This window comes from Euprymna scolopes, chromosome 32 (genome assembly GCF_053919585.1).
Source record: "Euprymna scolopes isolate OS-2025 chromosome 32, ASM5391958v1, whole genome shotgun sequence".
NCBI lineage: Eukaryota > Metazoa > Mollusca > Cephalopoda > Sepiida > Sepiolidae > Euprymna > Euprymna scolopes.
In genome coordinates, this window is record NC_136513.1 from 68,719,382 (window position 1) to 68,736,806 (window position 17,425).

At 32.4% G+C, this 17,425-nt stretch overlaps 1 protein-coding gene across 2 annotated transcripts in view; it reads right to left on the reverse strand.

Moving 5' to 3' along the window:
• LOC145256410 (uncharacterized) overlaps window positions 1-17,425 on the reverse strand; it is an 86,205-nt gene that overhangs the window by 52,842 nt on the left and 15,938 nt on the right. For both annotated transcript variants that reach the window (XM_080115277.1, XM_080115276.1), the window contains exons 2-3: window positions 17,286-17,348; window positions 5,658-5,744 (exon numbers count right to left, since the gene is read on the reverse strand). In XM_080115277.1, coding sequence (XP_079971403.1) covers window positions 5,658-5,744; window positions 17,286-17,348 — 150 coding nt within the window. The remainder of the gene's footprint in view (window positions 1-5,657; window positions 5,745-17,285; window positions 17,349-17,425) is intronic.

The following is a 17,425-nucleotide window of genomic DNA, read 5'->3' on the forward strand; positions in this document are numbered from 1 at the left end:
TTTGGGAAAAAGAGTTAAAAATAAAAAACTAGACAAAATACTGTTAAAAACCCACCGAATACATATCCGCCTATGTCACGGTAACATATATTGAGCGAGTTTCTAACAGTATTTTGTCTGGTTTTTTATTTATAACTCATTTTCCCAAACTTACCGCCTCAAAGAGAGAGTCGGCCGCCATTTTAAATTTTCGAATACATCGGTAAACACTGTTTTTCGAGCTGAATAAGCATGTTACATTAAATATAAACACTAAAAACATATCCAGTTAGGTAGAAAAGTAACTTATCTTGCCTTTGATAACATTTATTTGTTATATATTTGTTTTTTGACAACTTTTTAAAATCTATGTGTATAGTAATACAAACGAGATTTTCATACATCTTTTGATTTTGAAAAAAAAAAAAAAACATTTGTGACTGTTCACAGTAAAACATTGCTTTAATTCGCTGTTCAAAACTAATGCAATGAATAAAAGTGCATGCAAGCTATATATCTACAAAAGTTTGTTTTTTTAACCATGTTTTTAAATTTGACCAGAAATGTGAGAAATTATAATGGATTCATAATGCCGAATTGGTTGGGATTGTTGTTATTATACATTCTGAAAACCGAATAGTTCTAAACTAATGTTATTCTGATAACAAAATAGCTCTAATTAAACATATCAGAACATTTATATTCATATTTTTCATGCTTTTCTTAATTCGTTCGTGAATAAAAATTAAAGAACGCGTGTTGTTTTTACTGTGCTATGACTAATACTACAGCTGCTGCTGCTTCTACTAATACTAACATAATTTAACCAAACTCGAGAAATAGAAACATTTTTTTGAAGGTAGGTCCTTTTAAATTATCAATTACAGCGGTCCTACTCAACATAGAATAATACTTTTAATTGATAAAGATAGTAAAAAGAATGATTTACTTACTAGAGGGTGTCCGATGAAATTTTTTTTCAAAATGTTCGATACTCGTCATATTAAAGTCTTATTTTTAACATGACAAAAAAAGAAATGGTCAAAAATATTTCAGACACTTGACAGTATTAAGATAAACACCTCTTCTGATTGGTTCCCAAATTTCATGACGAAATTCATCATACAATCATGGTACAGGCCTTTAGAAATCAGAGGGGGTCATTACAAAACCTTACCGAAAACGCTATTTTATGACGTTCACATTTTTATCACTTTATTTGCTTAAAACTCTTAAAATATATAATGTACATTCATATTTATTAATTCATTTGAAAGTACCTTCATTTCCGAACAAAACAGTAGTAATTTGAAGACCTGAAGTGCTTTGTTTTGAAAAGCATGGTTATTTTAGTAGAACTACCTTGAAATCTGATTATCCAAAGCGTTTTTTTCGTCCGTGTGTATTACTACCAAAAGAAGAGTTAATCAGTCATGTGATTATATATGAATCTGATTGATGAGGTTAGAGATCATGTTGCATAGAGAGAAATGATATGAAAATGACATGTGTAATGTTCATTCTGGTCAGACTTTGATCTGATGACAACAGATGAAGATTAAATTCAGTATAGGGAGACTTGCACATTAAAAGAATGGATAACAAGTCTTGAGTAGAACTTGAGTAGTTGAGATAGAAAGTTCAGTTCATAAGAAAAACATCAGAGGAACTAATAAAAATGAACCACAGGGAAAGATAAACTACTTTGGGAGTCAATTTCTTGAAGCCACATGTAAAATGGGCATTAAACATAAGATAAGCTTTAGAATTTACATTTTAAACTAAGTAAATTTAACCAATCAGTTTTTTTTTTAAAGATTGAGTAAGCATACTTGATTTTAAAACTGCTTTATATTTATATTTAGCCGTATAGAGTAGAAAAGTGAAAAACATTTCATTTTGGAAAAGCAGGTGGGAGAGATTAGAAATTAAATTTAATTAGACGGATCAGTTCACAAACACTTTAATAAGATGCTCAAAATATTGTGATTATTTTTTTAACATTTACCAGCAAATTTTACATTTCTTGAATAGCTTGTTTTGTTTTACCAGAAAGAAAAGAAAATTTTAGAAATATATTTCCTATAGCAAAATCTGTTTATTGCAAACATTGCTAACTAAAAAGGTAATTTTTTAATTGTTTTCAGAGATTGTTACGTTTGCGTTGATTGCTCCACAGATTACTTAAAATCTACAATTATGCTTGGTTGAATTTCCATTTAAAAGTTCTGGAAATAAAATAGATTTCCTTCAGACTTCATTCTATAAGCAGAAGAAATTCATTTTCTGAATTGAACATTGAATGTATAAAGTTATGTTCATTAAAATTTTAACATTCTTGTAATAAAGTTTTTAATCAGACAATTTACTGAAATTAATCTATATTATTTCCAATCAGGTTTTATGCCCTAGAAATAAAAAAAAAGGCCACTATGAATGATTTAGTTATTGTAAGAGAAAACAAATGGCCAGAACTTCTCACCAATGCTGTAATTCATCCCAATTTATCTGAACTTAAATAGTAATTCACAACAACTCTTAACAACTATGCTTTCTCAGCTGTTAAAACCTCTACTCTGTTCTCTCTAATTTGTCCTTATAGTCACTATTCCTTTCATATGCAAATTAATGCTACATTATATATATATATATATATATATATATATATATATATATATATATATAAGAATCTATCTACAGACAGGTTTTTCTTTCCTTTTTTCTTCTCCGATCTTATCACCTGACAGGCTAAACAGAGACCTAACTTTTTGTTATGTTGCTTGTATAAATAGTATTACATTTTATTAAAGCATGATATGCAACGTTTTTTTGGCAACTTCCAGTATCTTCACCACAGTTATAAGGACACTTATGAAAAATAGTCAAAATTATCCTTCCATGTTATTTTTGCACTATTTAGTTTTGGGAATCCTATTTTCCTCTGATGTGACTAGATCCAACAATTATTCATTAAATTAGTATTATTTTCATTTTACTTCAACATAATCTAGATGAGATTACAGTCGCTTGTTTCCTTAAGTTGGCTTTCGGTTCCAATAGAAAGATTTTCATCTCACATGTCTTTTTTTTTTTTTCTTTTTTTTTTTTTTTACAAAGGAGTCACCACTTATCAATGACCTGGAGGCCACTCAAGATTGGTCAATGACTTACGGTAGTCAATGGGACAATATTGTAGTAATTGTTAGTAAAAATTTGGTAACTTGGATTACTTAACAGAACGGTTCATCAAGAACTTATTCACATTGGACTTGAAGATGACAATATTGTAGTCAGTCGGAAAGCAGGGGAATAGAAGAGAATTCCAGACTCAATTCTAAGAAAGAAGCTTTGTTCATGGAATCTATGTTTAGGTTTAGTCAGGGGAAATTATTGACAGTGGTTTCAGCTAAACAAGTATTTTTTGTGAAAGTCAGGCAAGAGAGGGCCATATATTGGATCTCAGATGAGCACTTGCCATGAAAATAACGATAAAGCAGAGAAAGGCTTGCAACATCTTTTCTGTGGGAAAGAGGTTGCAGGGAAGAGAAAAGGGCATCCCTCACTAGGCTACAAAGTCTATTTTGAGCTGTCAAGGTAGGATTAGGTGCTTCTAGCAGCTCCTGTCCAGATGTAGCAACAGTACTCCATCCTTGGACGTACTTGGTTCTTATACAGGTAGAGAATTGCATCAGCAGTGAGATATCTACTGGAGCGGTAGAAGGATCCTACCATTTTTACAGCAGTTTTGACAATGGATTTGATGTATGTGTTCCATTTCAGATGAAGAGTAATAGTCAGATTCAGAAACTTGTCAAAACATGGAGTCTCCCTAAGGTGAGAGCCATTCATTTCAATTGATACCATAGGAATCCGAGCATTGATGATGTAAAGATAGTTTAGTTTTAGATGCATTAAAATTAATCAGCCACCTCTTTCCCCATTGCACCACCTGCTCAAGACCAAAGGAGAGAATCAGAGAGAACTTGGTCGTTTACGGCCTTTGAAATGTTGCCATAGATGGTAGTGTTATCATCATAAATGTCTACGAATAATCTTAGAAGATATGGGCGATCATTGATGAAGATCAGGAAGAGAGTTGAGCCCAGGATGAACCCTCCGAGGGACTCCAGCATTAATACACTTAGCTGATTTCTGCCAAGTATTATAGTTATAACTCGATTGTTAATTAAACTACAAAAATAAATGTGAAAAATTTCTTTATAAGTTTGGTACATTCTAATCGGAAAATATTTAGGTTTGAACGATCTTATTTAAAGAATAGATAACTTTACGTTTCATAGCTTTTATGTGAAATCTAACAATCAAGTTTTGAGGCATTGACAGGGTTGCACATACCATACACCAATGTAAAAAAAGAATAAATAAATAAATAAAAATGCCTGCCTAAGATTCCTAAGTTCTCTTCAAAGCATTCTTTTTCAAGAGTTATTTTATTTCTTTTTTTTTGAAGACAAATCACAAGGCAAATCTATAATGCAGAGGGAACAGGCGTAATATCAGACAACGTGAGGTATCTTATCTCTCATCACAAATTCATGTAACATTTTTAGAAACAAAATTATAAAAATGTTCAAGTGCTTTTAACAAATAACTTTTGTATATAATTAATATAAGTCATATGTAGAGTGCGTTTATTCACGTATGTACATGCATTATCACAAACCACACCTAATTGTCATAACCCAGTCACCAATAAAATGTAATGCAAAACAAAATATAAATTGTCAATAAGGTAAAAAAAATTATACCTATTATACTATTTTTTATGGTAAAAATAAAAATTATCATTTTAAAATTATTTGGTTACAAAATTGACTTAACAATGGTATGAGGACACAATAGAAAATAAAGAATGAACTAAAAATTCCAAAGCACTAAGAATCCTTTGAATATACAAGGGAATTACCTACATAACTATTAGTAAGTTGAATTAAAAAAAAAAAAAATTATTAAAGCAAAATTCAAAAACTTTGTTTTAACTAAATTTTAATTAAAAAATATAATTTTAAAAACTGGATAGCCAGCAGTGTAATTCTCACTAATTTATAAACATTTGTTACTTTCTTGTTCTTTTGTGATAATTTCACCAACTCATGATAGCAATAATTGGCATTGATAACACCACCACTAACAACTAGCTCTCCTCCTTTATAAAGTAAACAATTTCTTGATTTAATGAGAAAGTAAAATATGAATAAAGTTAAAAAGAAAAAAAAAGAAACCCACTTGATTTCAAGTGGTTACAATATCTAAACTAATTGAAAAAGATAGAGGAAGGAGGACACAAAAAAGAGACAAAGTTATTTTCTGTGTTTTCTGATAAAAGAATAAGTCTTCGATGCCATCTTTAACTGTTAAAACTAAGCAAATTTTATTCAGGCATATAAAAAAAATTTTTTTATAATTTCTACAATAAAGCTATGCACATCTAAACCAATTTTAAAGTGTAAGACAACAGGGAGGAAGCAGAGCCAACCTGACCAGAGTGCTACTACAAATACAATATATGCATTGCAATATCAAATGCTATTAAAATTATGAAATCAAAACAAAATAAAACCATGTTATAAACATGCAATTATTTCAGTGTCAATTTTTTTAATCCATTACTAAAGCATAACTACAATCTAAATTATTTTATAAAATATAAAACTCACATCTTGAGTAAGTGCCATGAACTGCTTAAGCAATTCTTTTGCAAACTCCAGATTGCAACTGACATCATTATACTTGTTTACAGCTTCCTGTCAATGAGAAAACAAAAACACATTTAAAAACAAAGCAGAGATACACAAAATGCAATTTATAGAACATTTTGTTCAATATGAGATTTGAAAATCTAGCAGCTGTTTTAACCTAAAAATTTTTTTTTAATTTAGCTTAATATAAAAAGTTTGAAATATAACAGCCTCATAAAGAAATTACATAGAAATTGATATATACCACAAAATATCTAATTGTTGAAAGGGAAAAAAATGTACTTTTGTTTAGTTTTAAGCTTTTCTTATTTTTACAATTAAAACTCTAGAAGAAATTAAAAACAAGTGATAATTTAGACAAAGTGGTTCTATTAAAATTAAGAGGTACTCCTATTCTTATGTCACTTTTTGTCCAGAGTCAGATGTTTCAGTGTTAACTTCAATCTTCAAATTTTACTCTGTACAATCTTTTCTGGTCACCTGCTTACAAATTTTGTGTGGTAAGTCAATTTTCCTGCTATCCATAATCCATGCTTATACAATGGTTTATCTAGAAAAATTAACATGTGACCATATCAGCATAACAGATTCGTTCATAAAAAAAGCAACTGTGCTGGACAAATAGTGCTTTCAGCAAATTTTCCGACTTAATGTTTGATGCCATGGCACAGCTGCCACAGGAGATATAAATTGATCAGAAATGCCACAGGAGGTATAAATTGATCAGAAATTAATATCTCAGGATAGGTATGGCAGGAGGTTTTCTGTTAAGACAAAATTTGTGATTAAATATAAAAATTAAGTTTTATTCAAAAAGTTATACCAGTTTAAACTTGAGGGATTTAGCTAAACATTATGTATTCTTACTTATATGTCCCTTTTTTACGCAAAATTACTATCACAGCATTTTTGGCCTAAAAATATTTTATATTTTAAAACCATGATCAAATTGTGACTCAGACATTGAAAACTGTTTAATATTTTTCTTTGAAAATGATTTTCTACAATTTTTGCTCAGATTTTTTACCTTCTGAAAAGAAATTTTTTTTACATAATTCTCCATAGAATTAGACAGTATCATTAGTTTTCATTGATTTCTTATTGAATTTTGCCATTTTTAATTTGCCAAATCTCAATATACCTAAACTTTTTTTTTAAATATATACAGCAATTCACACTTTTGGTAAAATTAAGGTAATGACCCCCCCCCCCAAAAAAAAGTGTCCTTGGTAAAAGATACCTTATTAAAAATTGTCCTCATCTACGTATGCTAAAAATATAACCATTTATATGAAAATATTTAATAAAAAAATATCAAGTTGAAAGCTTCAAAGCAATGAAAAGCGAGGTACAGTAAATGGACTCAATAACTGGACAATTTTTGAATAAGTCTCCATTGGTAAGTTGCTATGGTAGGAATCTTAACATACATTACAAGAGCTTTTCATTTTTCTAAAGTATTTAAGAACTATTTAAGCTAGAAATGGATAGAATTAAAGAGTTCATACCTTGTCCAAGTTTTATCAGTTACTAGTGGGGGTGCCGGCGTTGCCCGGGTGTTTGGAGGTGTATATTGAATACAAAGAAAAAAGTGGTAGTAGGCACGAACCCATGACGCAAAGGTGGAAAAAAAAAAGTGAAAGAAAACCTGACATCTTACTACTACGCTATGATGCGACAGGAAGTGAAAAGTGTTCAAATTTAGTGATGACAATCAAAAAGTTGACTTGCAGAAATGGAGGAATTCATGCAGGTGCAGAAATGAATGCCTGGCTGGAGGCCAGTTAAGCTTTCAGCTTTCTGCCACATAGTTTAAAGTTAATTTATCAAAGAAAAAAGTGTAAAAAAAAAAAAAAAAAAAAAAAAAAAAAAATACATGGGATAATTTTATCTCAAATCTGAAAAACCCTACATTTTCACGGAAAAATTCATTATGACAAAAATCAGGTTTACATTTTTCTGGCAAGAAAAATGTTTTCTGGAATTATTTCCAAGTGAAGTATTAAGTTAAAGTCTTAAGATAATGAATTAATGCAATAAATGTACTTAACTTTTGCTTAAAAACATAATAATTATCCAAAAATGTGACACTGGTAGGAACAAGACTTGTTTATCGTATCAAAAAAAAAAAAAAAAAAAAAAAAAAAACTCTGGCGGCAAAATTCAAATATGCATGGAAGGACAAATTAGACATAACTTATTTCTTTATTTAACATTATTCCAGCTTTTTTTTTTCTTTTTTAGTCGCAAACCCTCCTTCCTTCATTTAAAAATGCATAAAAGTTAATTAAATTCATTATACTATTGACAATTTATTCATTGAAAAGAAAAAAAGTTAGCACCATTATTTATTAATATTAATACAGAATTACAATTGGCTAAGAAAACAATTCATAATTATTGAAAAAATTACACACTAAAAAAATACAAACCTACGTCAAAATTTATCATAATGTCTACGTGAAATTTAAAGTTGATAAACACAAACAGGCGGGTAGCTGAAGAGAGGAGGAGGGTGGGCAAAACAGACTGGTTTTCTTTTTAAGTCTGTGCATCCGTACTTACCGACATGGAACGTTCGTATGATTTTTGCCATTTTTAATTAAATTATTTTTCTGTTCCTATTTTTCAATTTAATTTTTTTTACTTTATTTTCCAAGATTATATGAACATTATCTTACATTGATAATTATACATTCTTGCGTGCAATGGAAATATTAGAATCTTACATGTAAAGATTACGTTAAAAATGTAAGCAAAAAAAAAAAAAAAAATAATAATTTTTGCAATTATAATTTTTTGTGTGAAAATATTAAATAAACAATGCTTAATTCAATGATAATATTAATAGTCCGAGAAATTAATTTTTCTTTGAGTTATATCGATTGCGTTAATAGGATCTTTTTTTTCGTATAATGTTCCTGTAAAAATTTACGATGCTTTAGTTATATAAAAAAGCAAAAATAAATTCTTGCATTTTTTATTTACTACTGAAAACACAATTTTAGTAAAGGCATTTTTTGTTTAAAAAAAATACATTATCACCAATTCCGCGATCATTATTTGATGAATACTGAAAATTTCATAAAAATTGGTTAATTTTCTAATTTTTGGTGAATTTGGATTAAGGTCAAAATGTTTATACATTTTGAACATCGATGTTCATTTTGCCTGTACCTACTGAATATTCATTGTGCTTCCTTTTCGCATTTCAACTTTTGCTTCTTTTGGATGAACATTTCTTAAATTAAGCACTGTAAAAGTTTTTGCTGATTTGCCACTCTTTGATTGATCTTTTATCTTCAATTTGTGATACATAAATTATTAAAATTTTAATAGACATTTTAAAATGGGGTGGGGTTTGGGGGTGAAAAAAAAAAACAAAAAAAAAACGTTTGTCCAAAATATATTTGGTTTATTGGAAAGAGCATAAAATTTCACATTGACCCTGAAAATATCGTATTGATAGATTTTTAAAGTTTAAAAATTGAAAAATAACTTGTAAAATTCAAAAAGCTGAATGAAGGCGTGCTGACACTTTGTAAACACTGCTTTTTAAAAAATAAAAAATAATATTTCTATTATTTTTTAAACAACTTTAACAGTTTATTTTGGAAGCATATTCCATAAATAAAATAAACAACCCACTTTAAAAAGAGAAATTATGAGTTTTTTATATTTTATTCGCAGTTTTGTGTTAGGAGTGTCAAAAATTCCCTCAAAATTCTGATACACCTAGTTAAGAGATGGGTTCATTGATTTCAGAAGTGTGATAAAGGCACGAGTGACAGTATGCTCCGGACTTATACGACTGAGGCATCAAAAATGCATTGAGAATGGTAGAGACTATGTAAAAAAATAAATCCTGGAGCACAAAAGGTCACCAGTTTTAATGATACTACTCCCATTTTCATAGCTCTTCAAAGTTTTAGCTTTTGAATAAAAAAAAAGGAGACCTTACTTTTGGAACGACCCTCATTTTATATATCTATATATATAAAAGCGAAAATGTATGTGTGTGTGTATGTATGTTTGTGTGTCTGCTAAAAACTTTCGACCAACGGAACAAAAATTCACAAACTTGGTCTCATATGAAAACCTCCGGACGACAAATATCGAAAAATTGGTCCAAAGTGACCATCAGAAGTGCGTCAACTGATTGATTTTCTGCAATGGGGGGCCAAAAAAAGTGACATTTTAATGTTAAACATTACATATTTTTAAATCAATTTATAACTCCCTCAAAAAATACGGCCGCCAAGTCTTCTACATAAAGTATACACGCGGCCGTTTATTTGGGTCAACTTGTATTTAAAACCCGCTGAGTCATGTCACGTGATCTTGACGTAAGCAAGCTCTAATGGCGGTCTGAATTTACAATTTAAAAATGTTATCTGTAAAAAAAAATTAATTAAAGCTAAACTATGAACTTCACTGCTATAACAACATTACCAAAGTTATTACCACATTCGAAATAATTAGATACGATAGTTAAACGAAAAATAAAGCCAAGCCAAACATGTGAAGTAAAAAAAAAAATATGCTTACAAAGAATATTAACGATCGAAGTTTTTTTTAAAATAAAAACAGCCAGACGCCATTTTCCAGTCTTTAGAGTAAGGCAGACGAAGTGAGAGAGAGTGAAAGTGAGAGAGTGTGAGAGAGAGAGTGTGTGAGAGTGAGAGAGAGAGTGTGTGAGAGTGAGAGAGAGAGTGTGTGAGAGTGAGAGAGAGAGTGTGTGAGAGTGAGAGAGAGAGTGTGAGAGTGAGAGAGAGTGTGAGAGTGAGAGAGAGAGAGAGTGTGTGAGAGAGAGAGAGAGTGTGTGAGAGAGAGAGAGTGTGAGAGAGAGAGTGTGTGAGAGAGAGTGTGTGTGAGAGTGAGAGAGAGTGTGTGTGAGAGTGAGAGAGAGTGTGTGTGAGAGTGAGAGAGAGTGTGTGTGAGAGTGAGAGAGAGTGTGTGTGAGAGTGAGAGAGAGTGTGTGTGAGAGTGAGAGAGAGTGTGTGTGAGAGTGAGAGAGAGTGTGTGTGAGAGTGAGAGAGAGTGTGTGTGAGAGTGAGGGAGAGTGTGTGTGAGAGTGAGAGAGAGAGTGTGTGTGAGAGTGAGAGAGAGTGTGTGTGAGAGTGAGAGAGAGTGTGTGTGAGAGTGAGAGAGAGTGTGTGTGAGAGTGAGAGAGAGTGTGAGAGAGAGTGTGTGTGAGAGTGAGAGAGAGTGTGTGTGAGAGTGAGAGAGAGTGTGTGTGAGAGTGAGAGAGAGTGTGTGTGAGAGTGAGAGAGAGTGTGTGTGAGAGTGAGAGAGAGTGTGTGTGAGAGTGAGAGAGAGTGTGTGTGAGAGTGAGAGAGAGTGTGTGTGAGAGTGAGAGAGTGTGTGTGAGCGTGAGAGAGTGTGTGTGAGCGTGAGAGAGTGTGTGTGAGCGTGAGAGAGTGTGTGTGAGCGTGAGAGAGTGTGTGTGAGCGTGTGAGCGTGCGTGAGAGTGAGTGAGTGAGAGAGAGTGAGTGAGAGACCGTGAGAGTGCATGAGAGAGAGCGTGAGAGAGTGTGTGAGAGTGAGAGAGTGTGTGTGAGAGTGAGAGAATGTGTGTGAGCATGAGAGTGTGTGTGAGCGTGCGTGAGAGTGAGTGAGTGAGAGAGAGTGAGTGAGAGACCGTGAGAGAGCGTGAGAGTGCGTGAGAGAGAGCGAGAGAGAGTGGGAGAGTGTGAGAGAGAGTGGGAGAGTGGGAGAGAGAGTGTGAGAGAGAGTGTGAGAGAGAGTGTGAGAGAGTGTGAGAGAGAGTGTGAGAGAGAGTGTGAGAGTGACGCAAACAGAGAGAGAGAGAGAGATGTCTAGACAGAAAACGAGAAAAACGTTAACTTTTTCACCCCGAAATCGACAATCTTTGACAGGGGGGAGGGTCAACAACGCATGCGTCAGATGACGTCATGACGTCGTGACCTGATTTACTTTAAATAGTTGATAAACCAAACAAACTTTAAAGACGTCGCTTTAGCTCAGGTAGTTTAGGCCTTGGTTCATTATCTAAACGTTTTGGGTTCGAATCGTGGTGTGAGATTTTTTTTTTTTTTTCGATTTTTTTTTAATTTAAATATTGACCCTGTATTATTTAAGCCATTTTTCACGTAAAGTTTGTTCATTTTTCTTTTTTAATCGTTCGTTTGCCTTACGTTATTTTTTTTTTTTGTGTTTTAAACCCGCTAGTAATATATATATATATATATATATATATATATATATATATATATATATATATATATATATATATATATATATATTGTAAGTTATAAAAATATATTTGTGGCAGTTAAGCTATAGAGGCTTGTACATTCCATCCATATAGGGAATCATCAGGCTAAAATGCATGGAATTCATGTTACTAGCTATTTTTATATACACATGCTGTTTAGGCTAGTTACCTAACTAAATCAGATTTGTTATTCCTTCCCATGAGTAAATAGTTTCTATTAGCCAGTGGCAAGGCTTCCTTGAAAGGCTCGGCTGGCTTATACTTTCTCTTATTTTGTACATGGGTTGGACAAAATAATGGAAACACCTGACATTTTGACTTGAAATTTTCTAAGATGATTTGAACAGTTAAAAAATGAAATATTTTTGTGTGTTTTGTTTTGTTTTCTAGTGAAGCTGGTATTTAAAATAGCTGTTTCTTTTTACAGGTATTATCATAATATACAGAAATGGGAGACCTTTCGGATTTTCAAAGACAAATTGTTGGAGCTCGTATGGCAGGCGCTAGTGTAACCGAAACTGCTCAAATGCTTAGTGTTTCAAGAGGTACTGTATCAAAAGTGATGACTGCTTTTAAAAAAGAGAAAACTTCCTCGGCCAAGCAAAATTCTGGTAGAAAGAGAAAGCTGTCTGAAAGAGACCGTCAAGCTTTAAACCGAATTGTGAGAGTAGATCGCAAGACTACTGCCCCTAAAATCACTGCTGAACTCAATGAGCACCTGCAGAACCCAGTTTCTACAAAAACAGTTCGCAGGGAGCTGCACAAGGCTGGATTCCATGGAAGAGCTGCAATCAGAAAACCTCTTCTGTCAAAAACCAATGTTTCAAAACGCCTAGAGTGGTGTAGAAACCTCCAGAATTGGTCAATAAAACAGTGGAAAAATGTGATCTTCTCTGACGAATCCTCTTTTACATTATTTCCGACCTCTGGCCGTGTGTACGTTTGGAGACAACCCAAAGAAGCTTATGATCCAACATGCCTTCTCCCAACCATCAAGCATGGCGGTGGTTCTGTGATGATCTGGGGAGCCATTTCTTGGAAATCTGCAGGGCCAATGATCTCCCTTCATGGAAGAATTAACAGCCACGACTATTTGAGAATTTTGAGTGACCAAGTCCATCCTATGGTTAGGGAACTGTTTTCTGATGGAGATGCCTTTTTCCAAGATGATAATGCCCCAATTCATACAACTAGAATTGTTAAACAATGGCACGATGAGCACTCTGATGAACTAGAACATCTTATCTGGCCACCACAATCGCCAGACCTCAACATTATTGAGCCTTTATGGTCGATTTTAGAGGTTCAACTAAGAAGTAGATTTCCACCGCCATCGTCTTTAAAAGAACTGGAGGCTGTTCTAACGGAAGAATGGGCAATAATTCCTTTGAAAACCATTCAGAATTTGTATGAATCAATACCTAGAAGAATTAATGCTGTACTTGCTTCAAAAGGTGGACCTACACCATATTAAAATAAATTTCTTTGATTTTTCAAGGTGTTTCCATTATTTTGTCCAACACCTGTATATGGGTGAAATTCTTAAATTTAAATATCCCCAAAACCTATCAAGCAATACATAAAAAAATTAAAAAAATAAACATCGGAAATAGAAAAGTACTCAAACATGCAAATGTTAAAGGTCACCTATTAATTTGAAACAGAAAAAAAAAGTGCCTCAGAGGTAGAATTAGATGTAAATGTGTTTCCTGTATGCACTTGTTAATGAATTATTTATATTAACTAGAGAGGGAGGGGGTAAAAGAAATTGATAGAGAGGTGGTGTAAGAATTATTTGGTACCAATTTTTCTAAACCTTTAACTTTGGTAAACAGATCAGTAGAATAGTATTTAAGAACTATTTAAGCTAGAAATGGATAGAATTAAAGAGTTCATACCTTGTCCAAGTTTTATCAGTTACTAGTGGGGGTGCCGGCGTTGCCCGGGTGTTTGGAGGTGTATATTGAATACAAAGAAAAAAGTGGTAGTAGGCACGCAGGCTCGAACCCATGACGCAAAGGTGGAAAAAAAAAGTGAAAGAAAACCTGACATCTTACTACTACGCTATGATGCGACAGGAAGTGAAAAGTGTTCAAATTTAGTGATGACAATCAACAAGTTGACTTGCAGAAATAGAGGAATTCATGCAGGTGCAGAAATGAATGTCTGGCTGGAGGCCAGTTAAGCTTTCAGCTTTCTGCCACATACTTGTTTCCCCACAATGTTGGGGAAAACCAGCCCCCTCCCCCAAAAAAGGGGAGCTCTGGCAGTGTCCAAATGAATAGCAATTGTCTAATATGAAATGCCCTCTCCCTCCCACAGTGATCAAAACTGATTGCATAATTGCGCATAAAAGTCGCTCAACTAAAAGATAGAGATGACCTTTTGTAAATCGGAGATGTTATAATCTAGGAAGTATGTAAAAAGTTCTAAGACGTGGTACCCCCCCCCCCACACACACACACACAAAGCCTTTGCTGGACATACAAAAAAATGCACACACAAACACACATTTTTGCTTTTATATAATAAACAAGCCTGGGTGCCCGGATGTTTGAAGGTGTGTGTTGAGTAAAAAGAAAAAAGTGGTAGTAGGAAGGTAGGCTTGAACCCCTACCGCGAAGGAGGAAAAGAATGTGAAAAAAAAAAATAAATAAATAAAAAAATGACGCCTTTGCTGTAGCGTCCATCGCCAAACCAAAAATGGGGTAGGTTTAAATTAAGGCTAGTCTATCGAAAAAAGGGGATGACTTTTGTAAAATATCGGCGAAAAAAAGCAACCCCTCCTTGTAGAAAAGTGCCTAGTTGAGGGTGAAGAAAATGTTTTTAGCCAATTTTTCGATATTTGTCGTCTGAAGGGTCGGGCTTCAAAAATGATACCAATCTCATGAAAATCCGTCACCTCTGTCAAAAGTTTTAGGCAGACATACAAACATACATGTAGCATTACAAATTGATTTTTTCTTTTTAGATAATTGTTATTTTATCAACTTGCATGAAAAGAGCTATGTAAAAGATGCTTAAAACCATTTCAATTATGCAAATACCATCAGTAGTCCAAAAGTTATGAGAATTTGAAGTGCCAAAATTTATGGTTTTAGAAAAAGTGGGCTAAATTACGGACCTCAACATTTCAAGAAATTTGTTAATTTTGCCAGCATTTATTTATTTTTCAAGCTATTCTCATAAAACTTGGCACTCTTATGTAAAATTGTGTGCTCTTTCTGATTATGCAGTCAAGTCTGATGTATTTCTTTACCATAAGCCAAGAATTATAAATTAAAATGTACAAATTTCAATTTTTTTAAACTGGCGCATGGTATCATACAGTGGGTGTCTATTCATAAACAAAACTAAGTATTATAGTGATATTTAAATATAGCTTTATTGAGAGCAAGCATTTTCCTGCCTCCTCACCAAAGAGCTTAATCTGGGTGTAGCCATTGAATGGCTAAAGAGCATTCATAGTCGGTATTTACTACTCCCCTCAAATAAAAAATAAAAAAATTGACTAGATATGAATTAATCTCAGAAATAAATTGAAGAAAATTTTTCATATAGATTTTGGATTTCTGTAAAAGATGGAAATTCCCATAGTCGACTAGAACTTATGCATTTTGGGACCAGTCCAATTTTCAATTTTGTAAATCCTCTCTATCTGGCCCAAAATATACCCCTATTTTCTGAGATGCAACTATAAATCGTACTCTACGTAAATCCTTGATGTAGCTTTCACAGTACCAGAATACCAAGAATCCTGACAAGCAACAACTATATATTCACCAGTTGATGGTAATTTTTGTCATTTCTATTGTTTTACTAAAAATTTAACTATGTAAACAAAGAAATAAAATGGTAATTTTTACCTAAAATGATTACTTTTTTTCGGTTTTAGGGTATGCTGAAAATAAATATCGCACTTAAATTTTCTGCTAATAAGTAGTTTTCCAGATATTAAGCAATGTCATTTCTTTGGTGGCCATCTTGGTATGCGCAAGAGAATTCCAAAGTCTAGCTGTTCTGGGAAAGAAACTACTGGAGTAGAAGGCTCTCTTGCATCTAGGGATCTCTGAGAAGGGGTGGGATTTAGCTGCTTGTTGGGTTTGTCGGGGGGTATTTACGTCGAGGGGGCACAAGTGTTTGGGTTTCTAAATAATAACATTATTTCAGCATGGTTGCATAAGTGCACAAGTACCTTTCGTTATATATTTGTTTTTGTTTTTTACCACTAAAAAACAAACACATGTACTTAGTACATTTTGCTGTTTTTTTAACGCTTTTAGTACATGTGTACTACAAACGTTAAAAACAACAAAATAGTATTATTTGGAAAACAAACTTGAAAAACTTAATTTTTTTAAATTGACAAACTCAGAATAAAAAATGAAACTTTTTTCTACTTTCGTTTTGAAAGTAGAAAAACAGTTTTCTATTTTTAAGAGAATACAAACTTGTTAATATGCTGACAGCGATGATTAACGCATAGCTAAACATCGCTGTCGTTTCCCTTTAAGTAATTTGAAGATAACATTTTTTAAAAATTTCTGCACAATTAATAATTATCAAATATTTACACATTATACATGAAAATAATTCTGAAATTATTATCTATATGGAAATGGATGATATATACCGATATATCTTATCAATTTTGAAATATTCTTTGTCAACTTTGCTCGGTCGTAACTTTGCTTCCTGTGGTCGTAAAAATAAAAATCAAACACCAGTAGAAATGGACTTCTTTGTTTATATAGCCTGTAAAATTTCAGCCATATCTAATCAAATTTAACTCCGTGCATACGTATCCAAATGTAAAGTATGAAATGTAAACATTGAAAAAACAGTTTCCCTTTTTGCTGTCGTAATTTTTTACCGTTTTTTCATTTTTAACTTGGAGCATAAAAATATTGAACGCATAAAAAAAAAAATAAACATCATTGGAATGCTTATTCTATTCTCTTTTCATCAATGTAATTCTTTTCAAAATTGACCAACAAATAAAAAAGATATGACTTGTTGAAGCACATTAGGTATGTAATATTGCTGATGTCCACGAAAATACAGCATACGCTTGTAATGCTAATACATACATTTAAACAGACAGGATATTATAGATGTTCAAAATATTTTGTTACCCAGCCAATGATGGGTAAATCTGCTAGCTTAACTATGGTTTAAATCCTTAAAATGTAGAATTTTTTCAGAAGATATTCTTCACAAGAAAATAAATATGATCGCTTTTAATACAATTTGTAAGTGGTGGATTATTGCTAGCAGATTTCAACTTTGTAAGTATAATAGCCTTAAAAACAATTAAAAAACAAAGACTTCAGTCTAATTTTTCTTACCAACTGATCCTTTTCTAGAATAGCACCTTCGGCCAGTTTCACCTTGTACATATCCAACTTTAGCTGGAAAAAAGGAAAAAATCATTAAATGTAAAAATTATAACGTGAAAACAAATTGAAAATTACATATAAACTAAAAC